General features: G+C 44.0%; 1 protein-coding gene across 9 annotated transcripts in view; it reads right to left on the bottom strand.

Moving 5' to 3' along the window:
- TENM2 (teneurin transmembrane protein 2) overlaps positions 1-18,016 on the bottom strand; it is a 1,882,184-nt gene that overhangs the window by 138,578 nt on the left and 1,725,590 nt on the right. For 7 of the 9 annotated variants that reach the window (XM_082724103.1, XM_082724105.1, XM_082724111.1 and 4 more), the window contains 3 exons: positions 13,235-13,429; positions 7,335-7,535; positions 5,394-5,606 (listed from right to left, as the gene is read on the bottom strand). In XM_082724103.1, coding sequence (XP_082580229.1) covers positions 5,394-5,606; positions 7,335-7,535; positions 13,235-13,429 — 609 coding nt within the window. The remainder of the gene's footprint in view (positions 1-5,393; positions 5,607-7,334; positions 7,536-13,234; positions 13,430-18,016) is intronic. The other 2 variants (XM_082724104.1, XM_082724109.1) reach the window with 1 other exon arrangement.

An 18,016-nucleotide genomic window follows, 5' to 3' on the forward strand; every position in this document is an offset into this window, starting at 1 on the left:
TTCCCTCTTTTCTTCTACCTCCTTTTTTTTTTTTTTAAGTAGTCTCCATGCCTAGCATGGAACCCAACATAGGACTTGAACTCAAGACCCTAAGATCAAGACCTAAGTTGAGATTAAGAGTTGGAGGCTTAATGGATTGAGCCACCCAGGCATGCCAATCCCCTTTTCTTTTTTGATAGGAGCTCCTTACATGGGCACATATTACTAAATCACATAGGAAACAATACAGAAAAACAAAATTCCATTTAAACTACAGAATGGTCAAGCCATTAAGTGAGAGTGATCTTTATGTCTGTCTCTGTGATCTATTTTCCAACAGATGCTTAAAGCCCTTCTTCAACACCCAAGCCAAAACAGTCAACACTTTGAGTGATGAGAATCTGATTACTTGTAAGGCACTTTTCTCTTTTCATTTTATTTTACTTTTTGGAGTGAGTTGCAAAGGTGTTCCTGTAACTTTTACCTTCTGGTCCTCGTTCTGAGTCTGGGTAGGAAAGTTGGATAGATTGCCTGATCCAGACTCAAAGAGAACATCTGGCCATGTGGTGGCTCACATTTTGGCCCAAGTGTGGGGGAAAAAATCAGAAGTGTAACTCCGCTAAAAGTCTGTCCATAATCTCTAACAGTGAAGGACCATCCCTTCCAGTTTTCACTTCAAAAAGAATGGAGCTCCTAGTGTAGGTTCTAATAAGAGTCCCCAGAGGAATAGGTTAATTAACCAATCAGAGAATTAGCTGCTCCCACAGACGTGGTGCTAAGGATGGCTCCGCAGTGGCTAATTTCATCTCAACTTGATCTCATTGTGGAGTCATGAAAGCTTGAATGTTCAAGGATAATAGCTACAAGAAAAATGTTTCCATAACTTAGAATGAAGCTGGAATGAGATGCAGAAGCAGCTGTACTCAGTCTGAAGTTGCTTAAGTTTGATAGTCACTTTCTTCCCATCTTGTTCCCTGTAGCTCTCAAGCTCTCTCCCTCTTGGACTGTGACCCTGTCTACTTCTGATGACAATCACTTAATCGTCATATCAGATTGTCACATGGCTGGTTTTACCTTGGGTAAAGATTCATTTTCTTTATTAACATCACAAGAACCTATTTCTTTCCCCAACCAATTAAAGAGGAAAAATAGAAGGGCCCCAGGGCAATAGAGAAAAAGAAAACTGTTCTGACTTGGGGCACATGGCCAGTCAGCCCCACAGAAATCAAGTCCTAGAAATCAAGTCCTCATGATTCTGAAATGCAACTGGAGGTCAAGACCACAGAGACAAAATAAACAAGTTGTAATCACTATTACCTGCGTTGCTCACTACTCCGATATCAAACAGTTCACCAAGGGTGGGCACCTGGTGTTGGTGGATTTATTCTGTGGGTGTGTTTGTTTATGTTATTCAGAGCGGAGGTCTGGACAGCCCACATTCAGGAGACAATAGCAACAATCCTCAGTTAGAATTTAGTTTCCCTCCTCTCGTTCTCTGGCAAAATGTTATTTCTCCTTATACCTGGCTCCACTATTCTGCTCCCACAGCACAGGAACAATTACTCAGCAACAGACACTTAGCTGAGTTTACAACAGTTCACCGTGATTTTTGACCTATTCTGTAGCCCCTTAATGCCTTGGGGGTATGGTCTGTGGATAGCCTTCTCATGTTCAATCCCCGGTTCAGTAAGGCGTTGGTGGGTGATAGAAACAACAACCCATTTTAGGATTATGTTTAAAGAATAAAACTAATCTAACCACACAATGCACTTTCTGATTTCTTCCTAAGAGTAAACTGCAGCCTATCCAAATAATACTAATATATTCCAAAGATAAACAAGAATTGTGGTTCATCTGGATTCAAAGTATACTTCTTATCTATGAAATTTTGTAAGTTTCAGCCATACCTTATGTTTAACTTGTTGGAATAATGTAACATAAGAATTACTGCTCGGTTGAATCCAGTCTTCCAAGATGTTAACTCTAACAGCTAATATTGAAATGTTATTCCTTATATTTAAATCTTTAGCAATACGTACTAAATTTCCAAACATAAAAAAATAATAATTTGGTTGAAAATTCCAGAAATGCATTTGACCAAACATGGATAGATCCTACTCAATTGAGTTTTAGAAGTCTGTGTTTTTATCCTCATTTCCATGCGCCCACCGTGGCCAACCGCCCCCCCCCACCTCCGCATCTGTCTTCTTGCTTCCTTCAGCACAATAAATGCCATCCACTAGTGCTGTCAATTGTTCAGGTGACGATTTGCAATGATCCTAAGAAAACCACCTCTCACCACAACCTTTTGAAAATAGGCTGCAGACAACCCTAGCACCCCAACACGAACCACTCAGGCTCAGCCTCACCCCAAATCTCCTAATGCGCTGTTTGCAGACTAGGTGCCATTTCATTCTTATTTATTTTCTATTTTCAAAATACAGCATTTGAGGCTCTGCTTAGAAAGGACCAAAAAGCCTCTCTTTCCTTTCTGTCGGTATCCCTGAGGAGGAGGACCAATTCTGGGCTTGTAAATTGTGGCATTTACTTAAAGTGAATTGACAGGAGTGTCTCCTCAAAATGAAAGTCTAAAACTGCACACAGCAGCTCCGGGGCCAGAGGTTGAAAAGCAAAAGAAGCAATTATGTGCGTCCAAACATCTCGAGATTCTGAATAGCAAATCTCACCAGCCAAGGTATTGTTTGGTTTTTTTGAGAGTGAGTCCCAGTGAACGTAACTATGAGGATAGAGCACCTATCCTACACATGAAACCAGGGAGCCTCAATTTCTCAAAAGAAAAGACTTTGGTGATAAATATCTTTATAACTTACAGAGTGTAAACACATACGGTTGCGAGAGATTATAGTTCTGAACAAGAGACTTTCCTGGACCTGAAACTCCCTTCATGTTGGTAGCTTCACCTGATTCGTGAATTTGCACACTCTCTCTGTCTGCCGAGCGCTCACGCGTGTTAGCGCATGCACATGTGAAACTCAAACCAGGCACTTCAAGTCGCAGAAACACCTTCCCCCAGTTCATCTCACCCACAGGGCTGCCAGAAGGAAGCATCTCCTAGGTTCTCGTGCTGACCATATCCTCACCATCTCCTACCCAGACTACGGGGGCCATCCTCCTATTTCATCTTCAAAGGCTCCAGAGACAGGAGCACTCCATTATTATTTTCTCCTCTCTTCCCCACTGGACCTTGTTGTTTCCTCTGACAACGTTCAAACCACAGCTGGGGCAGGGCGGGGGTGCTGTTCCTAAAGTGAGTGTGGACCAGCTGCCTTCTCTTCTTTTTCCATCAAGATCTGTGCAACTCTCTAAATCAGGGGAGGGCCGATTGCTCCCATAAAGGGCCAGGTAACCCAGGGCTCTGAGGACCGTACGGTCTCTGTGGCAGGGATGTAGCACTACGATGGAACGTGCAGGCTGACAACATTTCAGTGAATGGGAGGGGCTGTCCTCAACAAACACTTTATCTAATGGACACTGAAATTTGAATTCAAGTATCATGTGTCGGATAACACTCCTTGCAACTTTTTTCAACACTTGGTCAGTGCAATGACAGTCCTTAGCTTGTCAGCCATAGAAAACCAGTCAGCAGGTCAGCTCTGTTCAGCCCCCTCCGCTGTGGTTTTCCAAACTGTCCCAGTCTGTCTGGGATGTACTCTTGTGAGCCATTGGCAGAGTGAGAATGAGTTGTAAGTGGGGGGAGGGCCAGCGGGCTTGACTGTGGGGGCAGCAAAACTTCGCTGGGTGTGGGAAGGGAGCGCAGAGGGGAGAGGCTGGCTGGTGTGAAGAAAGTAGGATTTTCTACCTAAAGGTTATTGGTTGGCAAGAGCTCTTATTTGAGGGCGGTGTGAGGACTGAGGCCATGGAGGTATGGGGTTGGGGAAAAGTCTTTAAATCACCCCGGGCATGCAAAAAGGCCCATCAATAGGAACGCCCCTCAAGAGTGGGAGCTGCTGGTGCGAACTGTGAACTGGCTCCGTAGGGGGCTGTGCGCACCCTCCCTTGAGAGTTTTCTGAATTATCCCCCAGACTCTGCAGGGAACAGAAGATGAAAGCAGCCGCAGGGGAGCGGGATCTGGAGCATCATTGAGAGATTGCAAAAACAATTCACTGCCAACAGACTGTCCCGCCAGGGTCCCAGTGCTATGGTCATGGCCTAGATCGGCATGCTGCCCCTCAGATGCCCAATTAGATGGAACCAGGGTAAATCTGATGCAGAGTATGCTTGGTCTCTGCTTCACCACTCAAATGAACAGCATGGGAAATTGAGTCTGACCTCATGAGTCTGCCCTGGACAAGCTCCTAACACCGCCTCTCCCTCCGGGTAGCCAATCTGTCGACCGGGGCCTTAGGGCTAGGACAGAGGGGAGGGATGCAAATGTGATGGCTAGCTTCAAAGGTAACTGTAAGGGGACAAGTCAGTAGATTGCTTGGAAACGTCTTTGACGATTTTCTTGCAAGTGAGTGGATTAGCCAGCTTCACAGTGAACTCAAACCAGCATAAGCAAAAATCACAGGTAAGAAAATGATACTCAAGTGGACAACTTTGTCACTCTGATTGTCTGAGGGATGTGGAAAACCAAAGAGCTGTTGGCTCCCATCCTCAAAGGGATAACTGGATACATTCAATCCAGTTTCATCCTACCCTGAACCACAATATTGACCAAGAGCCATCAAAACCAAAACTGAAGACACCTAGAAACGATTACTCCTCAAGAGATAAAACAACCTTAAAAAAACAAACAACAAAACAGAACAAAACAAAACAAAAAAACCCCTCGTTGAGGAACTTATGTAGAAAGGTGACTGAGAGAGAATGACATGGGGCCAGGGGAGACGTTGAACGATGGTAGTGGTGATGGGGAGGATCAGGGCCCAAGCAGGATGCCTTGTCTTGGGACAGCAAGACGGTGCACAAACCTCTTCCAGGGGGTCCCTGACTACCCTGGAAACTTGGGAGTCCTGCCTTATAAGTCACCTGGCCTAAAACAAGTGAGTTCAATTGTTGCCAGCAAGCAGGGATCCAGTGATCCAGCCGGCGGGGAGAGTATTCAAAAAGTGGAGACTTGCAGACTACCATCATGGCTGGTGGGGGTGGGGGGTTTGCTTGAAACCTTCAGGTCCTGACAATTTCCCATGCATGTGCATTTTTCCCTCCCCAAATCAGTCATTTGAATGGATTTTATCTGGTTTTGTTCCTTGCCTCCCAATCTAGAATTCTGGAAAGAAGGGAAAGCATTTTTTAGTTGGGGACTTTGCTTTTCCCTTCCCTAGCCCCCAGAAGATTTGGAGGGGCAGCAGGAATGTTGTAGAGCACTCGTGTCCCTGAAGGAACAGCCGGTTGCAATGCACGACCATCACTATAGATCTACGATTTATGAAAATAAAGCAATATGTGCCTGTTTCGGTGCCTGCCGTTTGCCTACCAATGGTGCAGTGTTCACCATTCCAGCCCTCTCGGCATTCACATTTGCCATCTTTACAGGTCCCGTGCTCAATGCAGCGGGGGTGGCACACGCGCTGGTCACAAGCTGCGCCTGTCCAGCCCTCTTCACAGCGGCAGACTCCCCCGATGCAGACGCCGTGAGTGCCACAGTCTACTGAGCACACTTCTGGAAGAAAAACAATGATTACAGCTCAACACCACAGCTGGCAAAACCCTCCACTGGAGGCCAGACCACACACATGGCCTGGGTCCCTGGAGCAGGCCCCAAGGCCCAGCAGGTGTGCCTCCTGGGGAGGCCTGTCCCTCCACTGGGCTGGGTACGAACCGTTATGTAGTTTCTAGAGCAGTGGTTTTCACAGTGGGGTCCCTCGACCAGCAGCATCGCTGTCACCTGGGGACTTGGTAGTCAATGCCAATTCTTGTGCCTTGCTCAGATCTCCTGAATAAGATGTTGTGGGAGTGGGGCTCAGAAATTGGTTTTCTCAAGTCCTCCAGGTGGTTTTGATGTGCACTCGAGGGTAAGAACCACTGTGCTAGAGCTCGAGGTCACCCCAGGTGGAGGTCAGACCCCGGCCATCCAGTTTGGCAAAGCTGTGCGGGAGGTGCCAACTGAGAACATGTATGTGCATCCTGACTCCCTGGCCAGCTATGATTTTAACCCTGTCGAGAGCCTGAACTGAACTAAGACCACTCGGGAACCCTGCAGCTCCATCCCCACGATGACAGCAAACCCACCCGTCAGCCCCCTCGGCACCTTGTGGCCATAATGTCTGCTCGGATTGTGCTGCATTTACACAGCCTCTTTCTCAAAGGAGCTCAAAGTCTTTTGTGCTTGGGGAGAAGACAGACAGACAGATATACACTCTCTGGCGTTCCAGACCTCTCACTCGAGGACAAGCACATGCCAGACATTCATCCTTACGACAGACTGCTGAGGGAGGCATGGCTCATCGTGCCAGGGGAAGGAAAACTCAATCAGGAGGGGCAGTGACTCACTCCAAGTCACACAGCGTATCGGCAGCGCGGTTGGGCCTTGGATCTAGGGGTCCTCCTCCCCCATCCTCTGCAGAGCTTGGCCTGGACCACCGGCATCAGCGTTGAAGCCAGAGGCAAGTGGGCTGAGAAGCCGTCTCAAAATAGCCCATTTTAACTGACTCTTTTTTTTTTCCTTTTGGAATGAAATATTCATTTCTTTCCCATTGTAGGCAAAGCCTCACATATATTCCCTTCCTGATTGCCATGGCAATCTGACAGCTGTCTCACTACCCAGAGGAAGGGGGCGGAATGATGATCGCTTGCTTGGATAGGCACTTGTCACTGTGAACAGAACCATTCTCGGGTAGGTTGGGACTGGCTTGAACTGTTGAACCGTTCCATTTTAGGGTCACTCGGGAGGTAAGACGCATACTCTTAATTTTAGGAAAATAAAGTGTACAGCGCAACTTCATTATTTTCCTGTCACTGGAGTATTGCAGTGCTCTGTAGCATGTTCACACGGCACCCCGAGGGAGCCTCTTTTCTGTTTTATAGGACGTTCCATTCAGTTTGTCTGGGACTGAATTGTTCTGTTTTGTTTTCTGGTACCTTGAGGGAGTGTACATAAGAAAACCTATAATACAAATGGAAGCATCCCTCCCGGGCCCCTCGTCCATTTGTAGTGATGGAACAAACAAGGCACGAGGACCTGTGGTGTTTTTGTTTGTTTGTTTGTTTGTTTCCCAGGATCACAGATTCAATGACTGAGGAAGAGAGAGTAAGAAAGGCACTATGCAATTACCCTGCATTCCTTCATCCCAAGCTAAGTGTGAAGAGTAGATTCCCATCCATTTGGGCTCATAGAAGGAGCACAGGGCATGAGTGATGGGAAAAGTAAGGAGGAAACCTCTTGTCTTACCCACAGAGCAGTCGGGACCCATCCAGTTGGGATCACAGCTGCAGAGGCCTGTGTCGGGGACGTAAGTGCCGTGCCCACTGCACTGGTCTGGGCATTGGACCCTTGCCAGCTCACAGTTTAGACCACCCCAGCCAGGGCTGCAGAGGCATTCTCCATTTATGCAGACCCCATGGCTGGAGCAGGTGGGATCCAAGCAATCAACTGAAAGAAAGAGCCAAAAACAAAACAAAGAGGAAGAATATTGATCACTCATGGGGAATGGGCCACGAGATGCCAGCTTGCTGCTGAAGAAATGCATAATTCACTAACTCCTATCCCCTGGCAAGCAAACGGAGCAGCCCAAGTAATACTTACGTGGTCTTTTGCAGAACAACCTATAAAAAATTCAAGACTTTTTTTTTATTTGCCAAAACACCAAATCTCAAACTCGAAGGGGAGGTAAGAGAAAGAGGGGCTTTCTCAAACAGACTTAGGAGCAATCAGATATAGAGGTGTGCCATTCAATGCTGAGAACCTTGTACTTAAAAAAGTTAGTACCTTCATTAAATCATATCAGAGCTTCTGAGCCTGGGACATGAATACTTGTGATATCTCTACATGTATCCCCAAGCCCAATTATCCCTCACTATCAGAGAGGAAAAGAAGGCTCATTCTAACTCCACTAATGCTTGTCTTCAGAAGGTAACAAAGGATTACAAAGAAAACCAGTGAAACTCATAAATGAGTCACTTTCCTAATTAAATGTCACTTAGGCTAAGTCTAAAATTAGGTTTCATTTTCCGAGCACACATCTACTGCAGGCGTTAGCAAAAGAGCAGGATAGAAGAGGTGAAGCTGGGTGTGGAATTGATCCCAAGGAGTTAAGGGTCCCACACAAAATCAGGAGTGGCCTGAATGGGTGAGTCTCTGGCCGTGGTGCTGACACCCTCAGACTGTGTCAGTCAGATGAGTTAATTCTGGTCACTATCATTCTTGGCAGTTTCATGCTCAGGTTGTTTGGACATCTTAATACTCAGAGTGGATATGCATCCAGTAGGTAATAGGAAGATTCTCACTGTGGAATCAACTCAGAATAAGGAGAGTTGTGAATTGCAAAGGTCAATTCTCAAAGACAGGACTTTTTGCATGGGAATGTGACCCCAAACTTTGGATATCCATCCAGGCTCAGAGATGGGCAAAGAGGGCTTGGTAGAGGAGGACCGACTTCCTCGGGTGTTACCAGAAAATGATGCAGTGGCGTTTGGAGAAGAAGGCACAGCACACTGTGGGATCTGAATGACCAACGGTGGTCCTGCAGATGGCTCAGATATGTCTTGTGTAGCAGAGAAATAGGCAGGTCTCAACACCTTATTTAACTAAGACACACATTTTCCTTATTTTAACAGCTTGGAAATCAGGCCTCCTGGCCTAGAGTAAAGCATTTGCTTCTGCCATCATCTGGGGGGCACAGCCAGCTTAAGACCACTTTAAATTCCTTTCTTGAGGTTTCTTGGACCACACTGCTGGTGTAATTGAGTCCCTCATATGCATGTGTGCCATCTTGTAGTTCCAATCCTCAGAGATTTTGATTTCTCTCCCTGCCCAATGCCAAGATTGAAACATGCAAGATTTTTGGCGTCTATATAGTTCACCATGACACCGAGATGGCAATCCTTTGGGGTCCCAGCTTTTTGTAGCATAGTCTCAATTTTGTTTTTTTCTTATGGCATACAAAGTAATGATAGGTTTTAAAATTGATGATACTTTGGCTCTAAACAGGACATTATTCAGAATTATCCATGCCACAAACTATTTCATTCCAGGGAACATCAAACTCAGGAATTTGGATTTCTTAAAAATCACAGTATTCCATGAAGTTTCCAAAAAGCACTGTGCTTTTGAGGCAACAATAAGAATTTTTAGTGTAAAGAGATGTTTCTGAGCTGATCTATTTGAATCTTCTCAAGAAGATATTATTTACGAAAACCAGCTCAAGACTATTTGAGCCTTGGGGAAACAGAAGCTGCCACTGATATAACAGAAATTAAAAAAAAAAAAACACTCTCAGAAAGGGGAATTGCAGTGATTTATTATTAGTTGGAGATGTTTAGGATAATGCTAGTTGCTCTGGTTGAAATCATTTTAAGGTTATATTCATTGTCTTGGGGACTATAACTTCTGATGATATGAACCCTTTTTGATACCTTCAGATTTGCTCAGGATGGTGGAGGGCATCTGGAGGTAAATGAATCGAAAGTTTCAGACACATAGAAGACATGTACAAAGAGGCCGTGCAATGCTTTGGTGTCTTTCTCATGCTCAGCAGGGGTAAAAAAATATAGTAGGTGTTCAATACACAGTTGACACAGCAACGAATGGCAGACTTTGCTAGAAGCCTTTGTCATTAGTGAGACAAACATCCAGGAAGAACTGACATGAAAGAAATGGTGCTAACAACTTCTTGCTTTTGGGGAGGAATGCTATGTAATTTGGGATCTGTGCAATATGAACTAATTCATTCAGAATGAGTCTTGTCCATATTCTTCTAATAAGAGAAAATCCCAAGGTTGTAGTTTTTCCTCTGTCCCTTTTTCTAATACAGCAAAATCAAAATAGACACAAAGGAATCCCAGGTGCTATGTGTCCCCAAACTTACTCTCCACCGTAATTAGCTATTTAAAATGTTTGGTGAGGTGCCAACAGTTAGGAGCTTTCAAGAAATACATCATAATCTTTTTCTTAAAAGGATGACATAAAAAGTAATATACCCCCGCATCCCCCAAAAAAGAAAAAAGAAAATGTCACTTTTCTTCTAGATAAATTAGCTTTCTCTTCTCTATTTTAAATTATAATATGAAGAAAGGAGGAAAATCCACTGGGATTTATTAGCCCAGGAGTGGAATGCCATCCAAAGAATCATTTATTGTATCTAGAAATATAAGCTAACCCTTTCAGTCATACCAGTAAATATGTTACAGCAGCTGATGGAATAACTAAATCCAGACTTTAAGAAGAGCAGTTTCACGATGAATTTTAAATTTGCTTCCAATTTCATAAGATGGTCTTGTGGCCACGTCCTTAGAGTTTTTAGCAGGCAGGAGGGACTATGGCATTTTACGAAGCTTTATAAATAGAAACAGTGTTATACTTAAAAGGGGGACAGTGGCCTTTACCAGCTAAGTACCGTGTGCCTTACAACACCAGCCCCCTGGCAGCTGAAATCATTAGAACTCATTTAGTCTTGGGCCCTCTGTAGGTTTGACAAAAAAGGGTTGTGAATGCAATTTCTATCCCTAAGGATAAAAAAAGAGGTCAAGGAGTTTTACAAACAATATGTACTATAAACCCCCGAAGAACCATGAATTACATTTATGAAGTTAAATGTCATTGAAAAATGACTCAACCATGAAACTGACATGAAAACATGGCTGACTTAAACTAATATGTCAGTTCCTCGCTCATCACCTTCCCACTCCCCCAGACATCATTGAATGAAACCTCGGGAAACCGTCCTTTTATTTTCTTGTGCAAATTTGTTAATAGTACAACAACGTTTATGCAGCAAAAATGGAGGATGGCGACTATTGATTTCGTTGCCGTGGCCATTGCAGGTAAATTGTTTGAACGTATGACTATGATGAATATCAGAAATAAAAGAGCTAAATGGAAGAAAAAAGTGCTGATCCAGACTTTCTGATTTCATTTCCTATTTTGAAAACAGCATATGAATCACCTCGGTTCATTCTTTTTGGGTAGCAGGAATCAATAGAGGAGATTTCATCCTTTCATAATGGTCCACGTGGCTTCCTTGTGTTGCTGGATGGTTAATTCATTCGGAACATTTAAATACGACGGGTTGGGAGAGGAAGAAAGTTGAGAAGTCACTTGAAATTCTACTCATACAGATATGCGCAATCTTTACTGGAGGGAAAAAATTCTAAGACGGGCAATGTCATTGCTCTATCATTTCCTTCTTGCCAAATGATGTATGCAAAAGGTCGTTTTAACCTTTCTTGTCATATTATTGGCCTCTCCCATGTTTTCAGCAAATGCGGCTTTGCCTTCTGCAATCCATTTATCTTTGAGAACTTCAACCTTTCAAGCAGGGTTATTAAATCAGTCCTTCTTCCATCCAAACTCCCAATTTGGTTTTATGATGCAGATGGAGGGAGGCTACCTTTTATAACAGAGGAACAAATATATAAAGTGTTGAGCCAATGAAGATCTGGAGGTCAGACTTCTGGGTCCCATTAAGGGCATTACCACTGATGTATCGGAAAAATCTTAGAAGAATAATGTCATGGAAGTGGACTCTCTTTTAGCCAGAGTTCTATAAACTATGAAATGGGAGATTTCAGAAGGGGAGCTTCGGTATGTTACTAAGGGTGAGTTACTGTCATTACTTTGTGGTAAAGGCAGTAATGATTGGTTAGGTTTTACAGAACACTGGAGATCCATAACTTAATGGGATGGGAGATCAGATATGCTCACACCTGAGGACCTCAGAGCGCCTGAGGTCCCCACTTATCAGCTTGGCATTGAGAAGCTGAGAGAGAACACGGGATATGGCGTCTAACAGTCTTTTCTTGGGGGGCATGCTGGGTGGTTCTCTCAAGCTGTTTCTCATGGGGTAGGCTGTGGGTTTCACTTTTTTCCTCAGTTTGTTGGGAGAGTTGACACTTCTTTCTCCACTGGGAGGAAAAAAGGCTGTTTGAGTTGTATGGGGATGTTTGCCTGGATGACCGACGTAGAGGATAAGTGGCTAAGCTGATAAACACAATTGAGTCAATTCAAAGGTTGGGGAGTGGACGAGGGATGGACCACACCTAGGCTCACGCCTTCCTACCAACTCTGCTTGATATTTTATGTGAAGAGAAACAACAGATGGGCAGCCAGAGACCATACTCGGGAGGCGCAAATATAGAGGGGGAAGGCTGGCAGGCAGTTTGGCGGGGTTCCCTTGCCTTATAGATCCCAACGCCTTGGTACCAAATAGCTTCTCTGAAAGCACTAACCAGAGTGACTCAGACTCGTGGAAGCTGGCTATGGATCACATCGGGAGAGGAGCGTTCTCTATCTGATCACCAACTCCCATCTCTGATCACGTTTTTTCAGACTAGATTCAGCTGACTACACCCCTAACTTTTCCCCATGGGTTTCAGAGGCCACCACAATGCATGCTAAAGTGAGCTCTTCAGAATTCTCCTACTCTCTCACTACTGTGCTACACCCCCACCCTCCTCTAATTCTGTGTGACTTAGGTACCAGGATAATGTGACCTACATCGTGTCTAAATGACATGGCTGCCTTATATCGTCTTTCAAGCCTGACTGTTTTCTATTGATATTAATTTTTGCTAAAATATACGCAGACATATGTAGGTACTAGATTACCAGGGAGAGTTTCAGGGGGAAAAAAAAAAAGCAACAACAAAAACAGCTATAGGGAAGACAGGAGATTAAGGATTCTTGGGTGTTTTTTTGTTGTTGCTGTTTTTGTTTTCTGGATAGCTTTAGTAATTCCCAAATCAGAGGATTTTAAAGAAAGCAAAGCAAAGAGGAAGGAAGATAAGAGACTGTGGAAGAAAGAAAAAAAGGAAAAGAAGGAGCAGGAAGGGAGGAGGAGGAGTTACAGGGAAAGAGCCGAAAGACAAAGGCAGAGAAAGCAGTTTAAAGAGGAAAAGTAGCTAATTAACATAAAGAATGGTAAAACAAAGCATTCCTCCCAGAACCACTCCGCAGGCTGTGTTTTCTTCAACCTTAGAAGTCTACAAAAGCCAAGGCATTTGAAGTTCTCTGTGCAAAATGTTTAAGTTTTCCTCTGCAAAATGTGGAGCCTTGGACTGGGCTCATTAGCAAAAGTCTGAGTCTACAGACCCCTCCCTCCTCTGCTGCTGCCCAGGCTGGCCCTGCAGCGCTTACCTTCCTCACAGTGCTCGCCTTTGTATCCAGCGGAGCACACACAGTTCCCATCGATGCAGGAGCCATGGCCCCCGCAGGAAGGATCGATGCACTGATTCATGGGCACGTCACACTCTGCGCCTTTCCAGCCGCTGTAGCACTGGCACGTCCCTTTAGAATATTGTCCATTCCCACTGCACAGGACAGGGCAGGCAGCTGCAAAAGCCAGAGACAGAGCACTAGGTCACAGGGGGCAGTGCCGGCAGGGATCTGTCCATCTAAGGGGGGTGGAGCCCACCTGGAATTTCAGCTTTGCTTGCAGCGTCCTAGCCTGGGGACCCTGGTGGTGGAGGGGCAGAGCCGACCTTAGAGAAACAGTAACCATCACGAGGACTACCACAAAAATGCTACTAATAATAGCAGCTACCACCAATGCCATTCTTGTTATGCGCCAGGCACGGCTTCAAATGTGCAATTTATTACTTAACCGTCATAAGTATTCGATGATCCTGATGGGATCCTGATGCCCATTTTACACATGACGTACAGACCAGTCAGGTGTAGATAGGTGGCCAAAGTCACAAAGCTCAGAAGACGGGGAGCCCTCTTGGAAAGCAGGTTGGCCCAACTCTCAGCTCTGCCCTTGATAAAGCTATGTGGACACAAGTGTCATTTTTAGTGGTGCAGGGGATCAGAATCCATTTTGCTGAGTATTTTATCCTCTGGTTAGTCAGCTCCTATTCTTGCCAAGTTGATGTCCATTAAAAAGGAAGGGGGATTAATCTCTTTATGCCTCAGTTTTCTTATCTAGACCACAAAGGGATGACTCTGCCTACCTCAAAGCACAACATGTGTAATAAAGGATAGGCTACAAGTGCCTGGACTAATAAAAAAAGCAAGAAGGGGAGAGCAGGCAGAAGACAGGAAACCTCTAGTTGTTCCTGTCTCAGCTGGGACTCTCCCGCATCCATTGATAGGAAGAAGGCTGAGAATTGGTGAGGACTGTCCAGTACAAAATTACCGATGGTTCTTACCAGTTTTGCCTCAGTTGTGCCAATTCACCCCTTTCAGAGATCAAGAATGGGATTTTAGTGGTCACCTTCAGGCTTTGGACTTTACGTGTCAGAATCAGTTTGTAAAGAACCTAAATTTCCCACTGGGTCTCTCATTTGCGGCTAAAAGCAGGATGCAACTTCCTGCTATGGCACCGGCCCTCAGGGGCCTTCAGAGATGGCCAACAGGATGTTTCAGTGACTCCCGGTCCTCCCGTGATTGGGAATGCACATGTACGTGGATGCGTCCAGCCCACGCCATGTCCCGGTCCTGTGAAGCGGTGGCACCTCGAATCACATCACTCTGCAGTCTGTCGTGCCACCCTGGCTCATCAGTCATCCCCTGTTGTCAGGTTTCTGTCCTGTTTTTATAATAGGTGACTTTCCTTCTGTGAGTGTCTAATTTCCCAGAGCTCTAGGAAACTCCTTGAGGACAGGACCATGTTCATCACTGTTGATTTCCTTTCAGCTCGGCATTCATCAATGTTGACATAAGTAAATATTTCTCCTCTGTTCCTGATATTTAGAGATCCTCAAACAGGGAGGTTATGGGCAAGTGCTAAATGGGCATTTATGGAAGATGTGGGGAAAAAAAAACTCAGCTTCTGGAGGAGACCTCATGTTGCACACACGGTACCTTTTTCTAGGGGAAGTGCATGTTTTAACTTAATTATAAACTGACCTGACCTGAAACAAAAACATCTTAGCAGCTGACATGCGATTGAGAGATATCCTCTCTGAAAACATTTTAGAACACAAAAGTTGTGAAAATTATTTAGGGTCTAATTCTCAGTAGAATTCTTACCCTTCTTCTACCCTCTATTACCAGAGGACAATAATGAGTTCAAAAGGGAGAACATCAAAGCCACATATTGAATTTTGGCTAGACTGTCCTTGAGAGAGTAGGGAACATGCTTTCTATCCCCAGGATACTTAATCAGAGATCTGGATAGAGTCGTTACCCATACTGATGGTCTAGGAGAGGGTAGAAGAAAACATTGAACCCACGGTACCCAAGATCCTGGTTAGGAACTGTGCAAACAATGAGAAAAATATGAGCTTTTGCAAAGTTTTGAGAGGGCTTGATAGACAAAGGAGATTTTTTCGATGTCAGTTCCTCACGAAACATGCTAAGCTCTATGTTAGGAATGGCAAATACATGCACACGAACTACTATTCTCCCTTCCTGCACCTCTGCAGACATCGTCGAGTGATCACGATCATGGCATCTCGTCACCCAGAGCCTAGACAGAGCCTCAAAACCTCAATGACCAAGGCTGAGACCTGCAAGAAGGCAGAGTTGGCATTTGAGAGGAAACCCACTTTCCATTTCTAATTTAGGCAACATTACAGATATTTCTTCTCCTAGGAAGACTAGAGTTGGCATCATTTCTTACCCCACGTCTACTCTCGCCCACTGAAATGGGAAACTAGTGAAGAGGGCAGCCATGCATGCAGTGGAATGAGCTTCCAAGGGCTGTTTCTGGCTGGAGGATCCTATACTGGACAAGCTGCCATGAACAGCAGAGAAAGTTACATCAAATCACCACCACTGGACTCCCACTGCACCTCCTCGCCTCTCCAAGAGTAGAAGAGAGTAGAAAGTAGGAGCAAATAAGTACTATCATTATTAATTATAAAGTACAGTTATAATATTTTATTTATCCATATTGAAACTGTTTTTCTTCTGCATAAACTTTATGTGATGAAAAAAAAAAAAAAAGGGATTGTCCGGAAGGTAAGAATGGATTTTATTTAAAACCAGGTACCTGGGAAATCAAATTTAAAATGTGACCTACTTAAATTACTCAGGGGAAAAATGGAGAATAGTGAGGTCAGAGAATTCTCCACATTCTAAATGCAGCCTTCTTTCAATATGTTTGCTGCGTGCTCACCAGGAGTGTGGTAAAAAATGCAAAACTCTGTGCTGTTCTCTGGAAAGCAGGCCACTGGGTGGGCTTGGCTGATGTCACATAAAAAAGCAGAAGCAGCTTGAAGAAGAATAAATTTCTCCTGTAATCCATTTGCCACTGGGACAGAGTGCAAAAGCCAGAGGTGAGCCTTCTAGTGATCACTGGGCTGACCCACACGGAGAGCAGGAGTAACTGATTCATTCTCAGACATAACTCAACCCAGAGCCTCACAGTATGCTAGGCTCAGGCTGATCCTCATTAGAGAGGCTGAATGTGAAGTGCAGACCTCTCATATTCATAACTCTTCTTGTATTTTTACTATCACTAAATCTACATGATTTTTTCTGATAGGTTATAGGACAAATAACTCCTGACTCCACACACCTGCCCAAAGGTGATACAGAACAGAATTGGAAAGAGTAAGGATTTTGGTGGCAGAAAGAGCTGGGTTTAAAAGCTGATCTGTCACTTACCAGCTCTGGGATTTTGGCCAAATTATTACATTTCTCTGAGACCCAAGTTTACCTTCAAAATACTGTCTTTCAGAGTTGATGGGAGCATTAAGTGCAATTACGTGTGTAAGGACTCAAAGCAGTAGCTGACACACAGTTTATAATGAACAGATGTTCCCTCTGGAAATTCCAAACTAAGTCTCAAAATTGACTGCAAGGGTTAATGAAATTAAAAATGCAGTATGTCTCAGATGTACACATGCATGTGCACACACATGTGTGCATGCTCTTTCTCTCTCTCTCTTTCTCTTTCTCTCTCTCTCACACACACACACACACACACATAGAATTACCACACCACCTCCAGCACAAGATTATAAAATAACACTAATGGAAAGAACTCATCTTCTTCTTCCCCCAATTTTCTCTGGTTGTGGGTGGGAGGGGGTTCTGGAATCACATGTAGAGTGTTTTATGTCTTTGCTTCTCTCTCCTCTTCCTAAGGCTTACAGGAGCAGAACACTGTGCATTTATGCTACTATTTAAAATTAATTAAAATGTTTGTACCAAGTGACTATTCTTGTTTTATTAAATCTAGTAGATGGAAACTAGATTCATGCAGAAGAAAAATAAATTACCACTACCACTAACGATGGACAAGTTAACAGGCTGATGACAGAGAGGGAGAGAGAGAGAGAGAATTTAGATTCACCTAAATTGTGTAAAATTCATTTATGATCAAGCTGGAGCTTTTTTTTTTTTTTTTTTTCTCCCAAAGTTTTCTGTAAGGGATGAAATGAATGATCAGTGTTACTTACTAAGTGGAAAGTTACAGGACAAGCCACCCATGTCTGCTGTTTTAAGTAAAACAAGTCCCATCTATCTGGAGTTTGCAGTAGAGGAAATACCTGGAGAAGATGTAGAGATGTTGAAAAGGCTGAATCATAAGGCAAGTGAAAATATCTGCATCTTGCCAAGTCATTTATAGGCTGGGCTAGATGTACAGAGGCAATGTCAAATATTGTGCCTTTAAAAAAAATTATTTGAAATTTGACTGAAAGCTTCTGTGGAAAAGAGACGAGAATACTTGAACCTAGTAATCTGGGTAAACTGTCAAAATCGCACTAACAATTGGTGGTCTTACTTCCAAGTTATTCAACAAATATTTGTGAATAACCTAGTATGTGCTAGTAGCTGTGTTAGGTGGTAGGAAAAAAAGTGATGTAGAAATAAAAATGCCTTAATTCTCCTGAAGCAATTGAGGATGTAATATTTGGGCTACAAAGGCAAAGCAAGCAAAGTTCAGTGTCTTTAACAACAAAATTGGTGCCCCGTTGTCTTTCCTGATTGTGGAATTAGCTTGGTTGCCAAGCATAATGTGTTAGG

The sequence above is a fragment of the Mustela nivalis genome (genome assembly GCF_964662115.1).
Source record: "Mustela nivalis genome assembly, chromosome: 3".
Lineage (NCBI taxonomy): Eukaryota > Metazoa > Chordata > Mammalia > Carnivora > Mustelidae > Mustela > Mustela nivalis.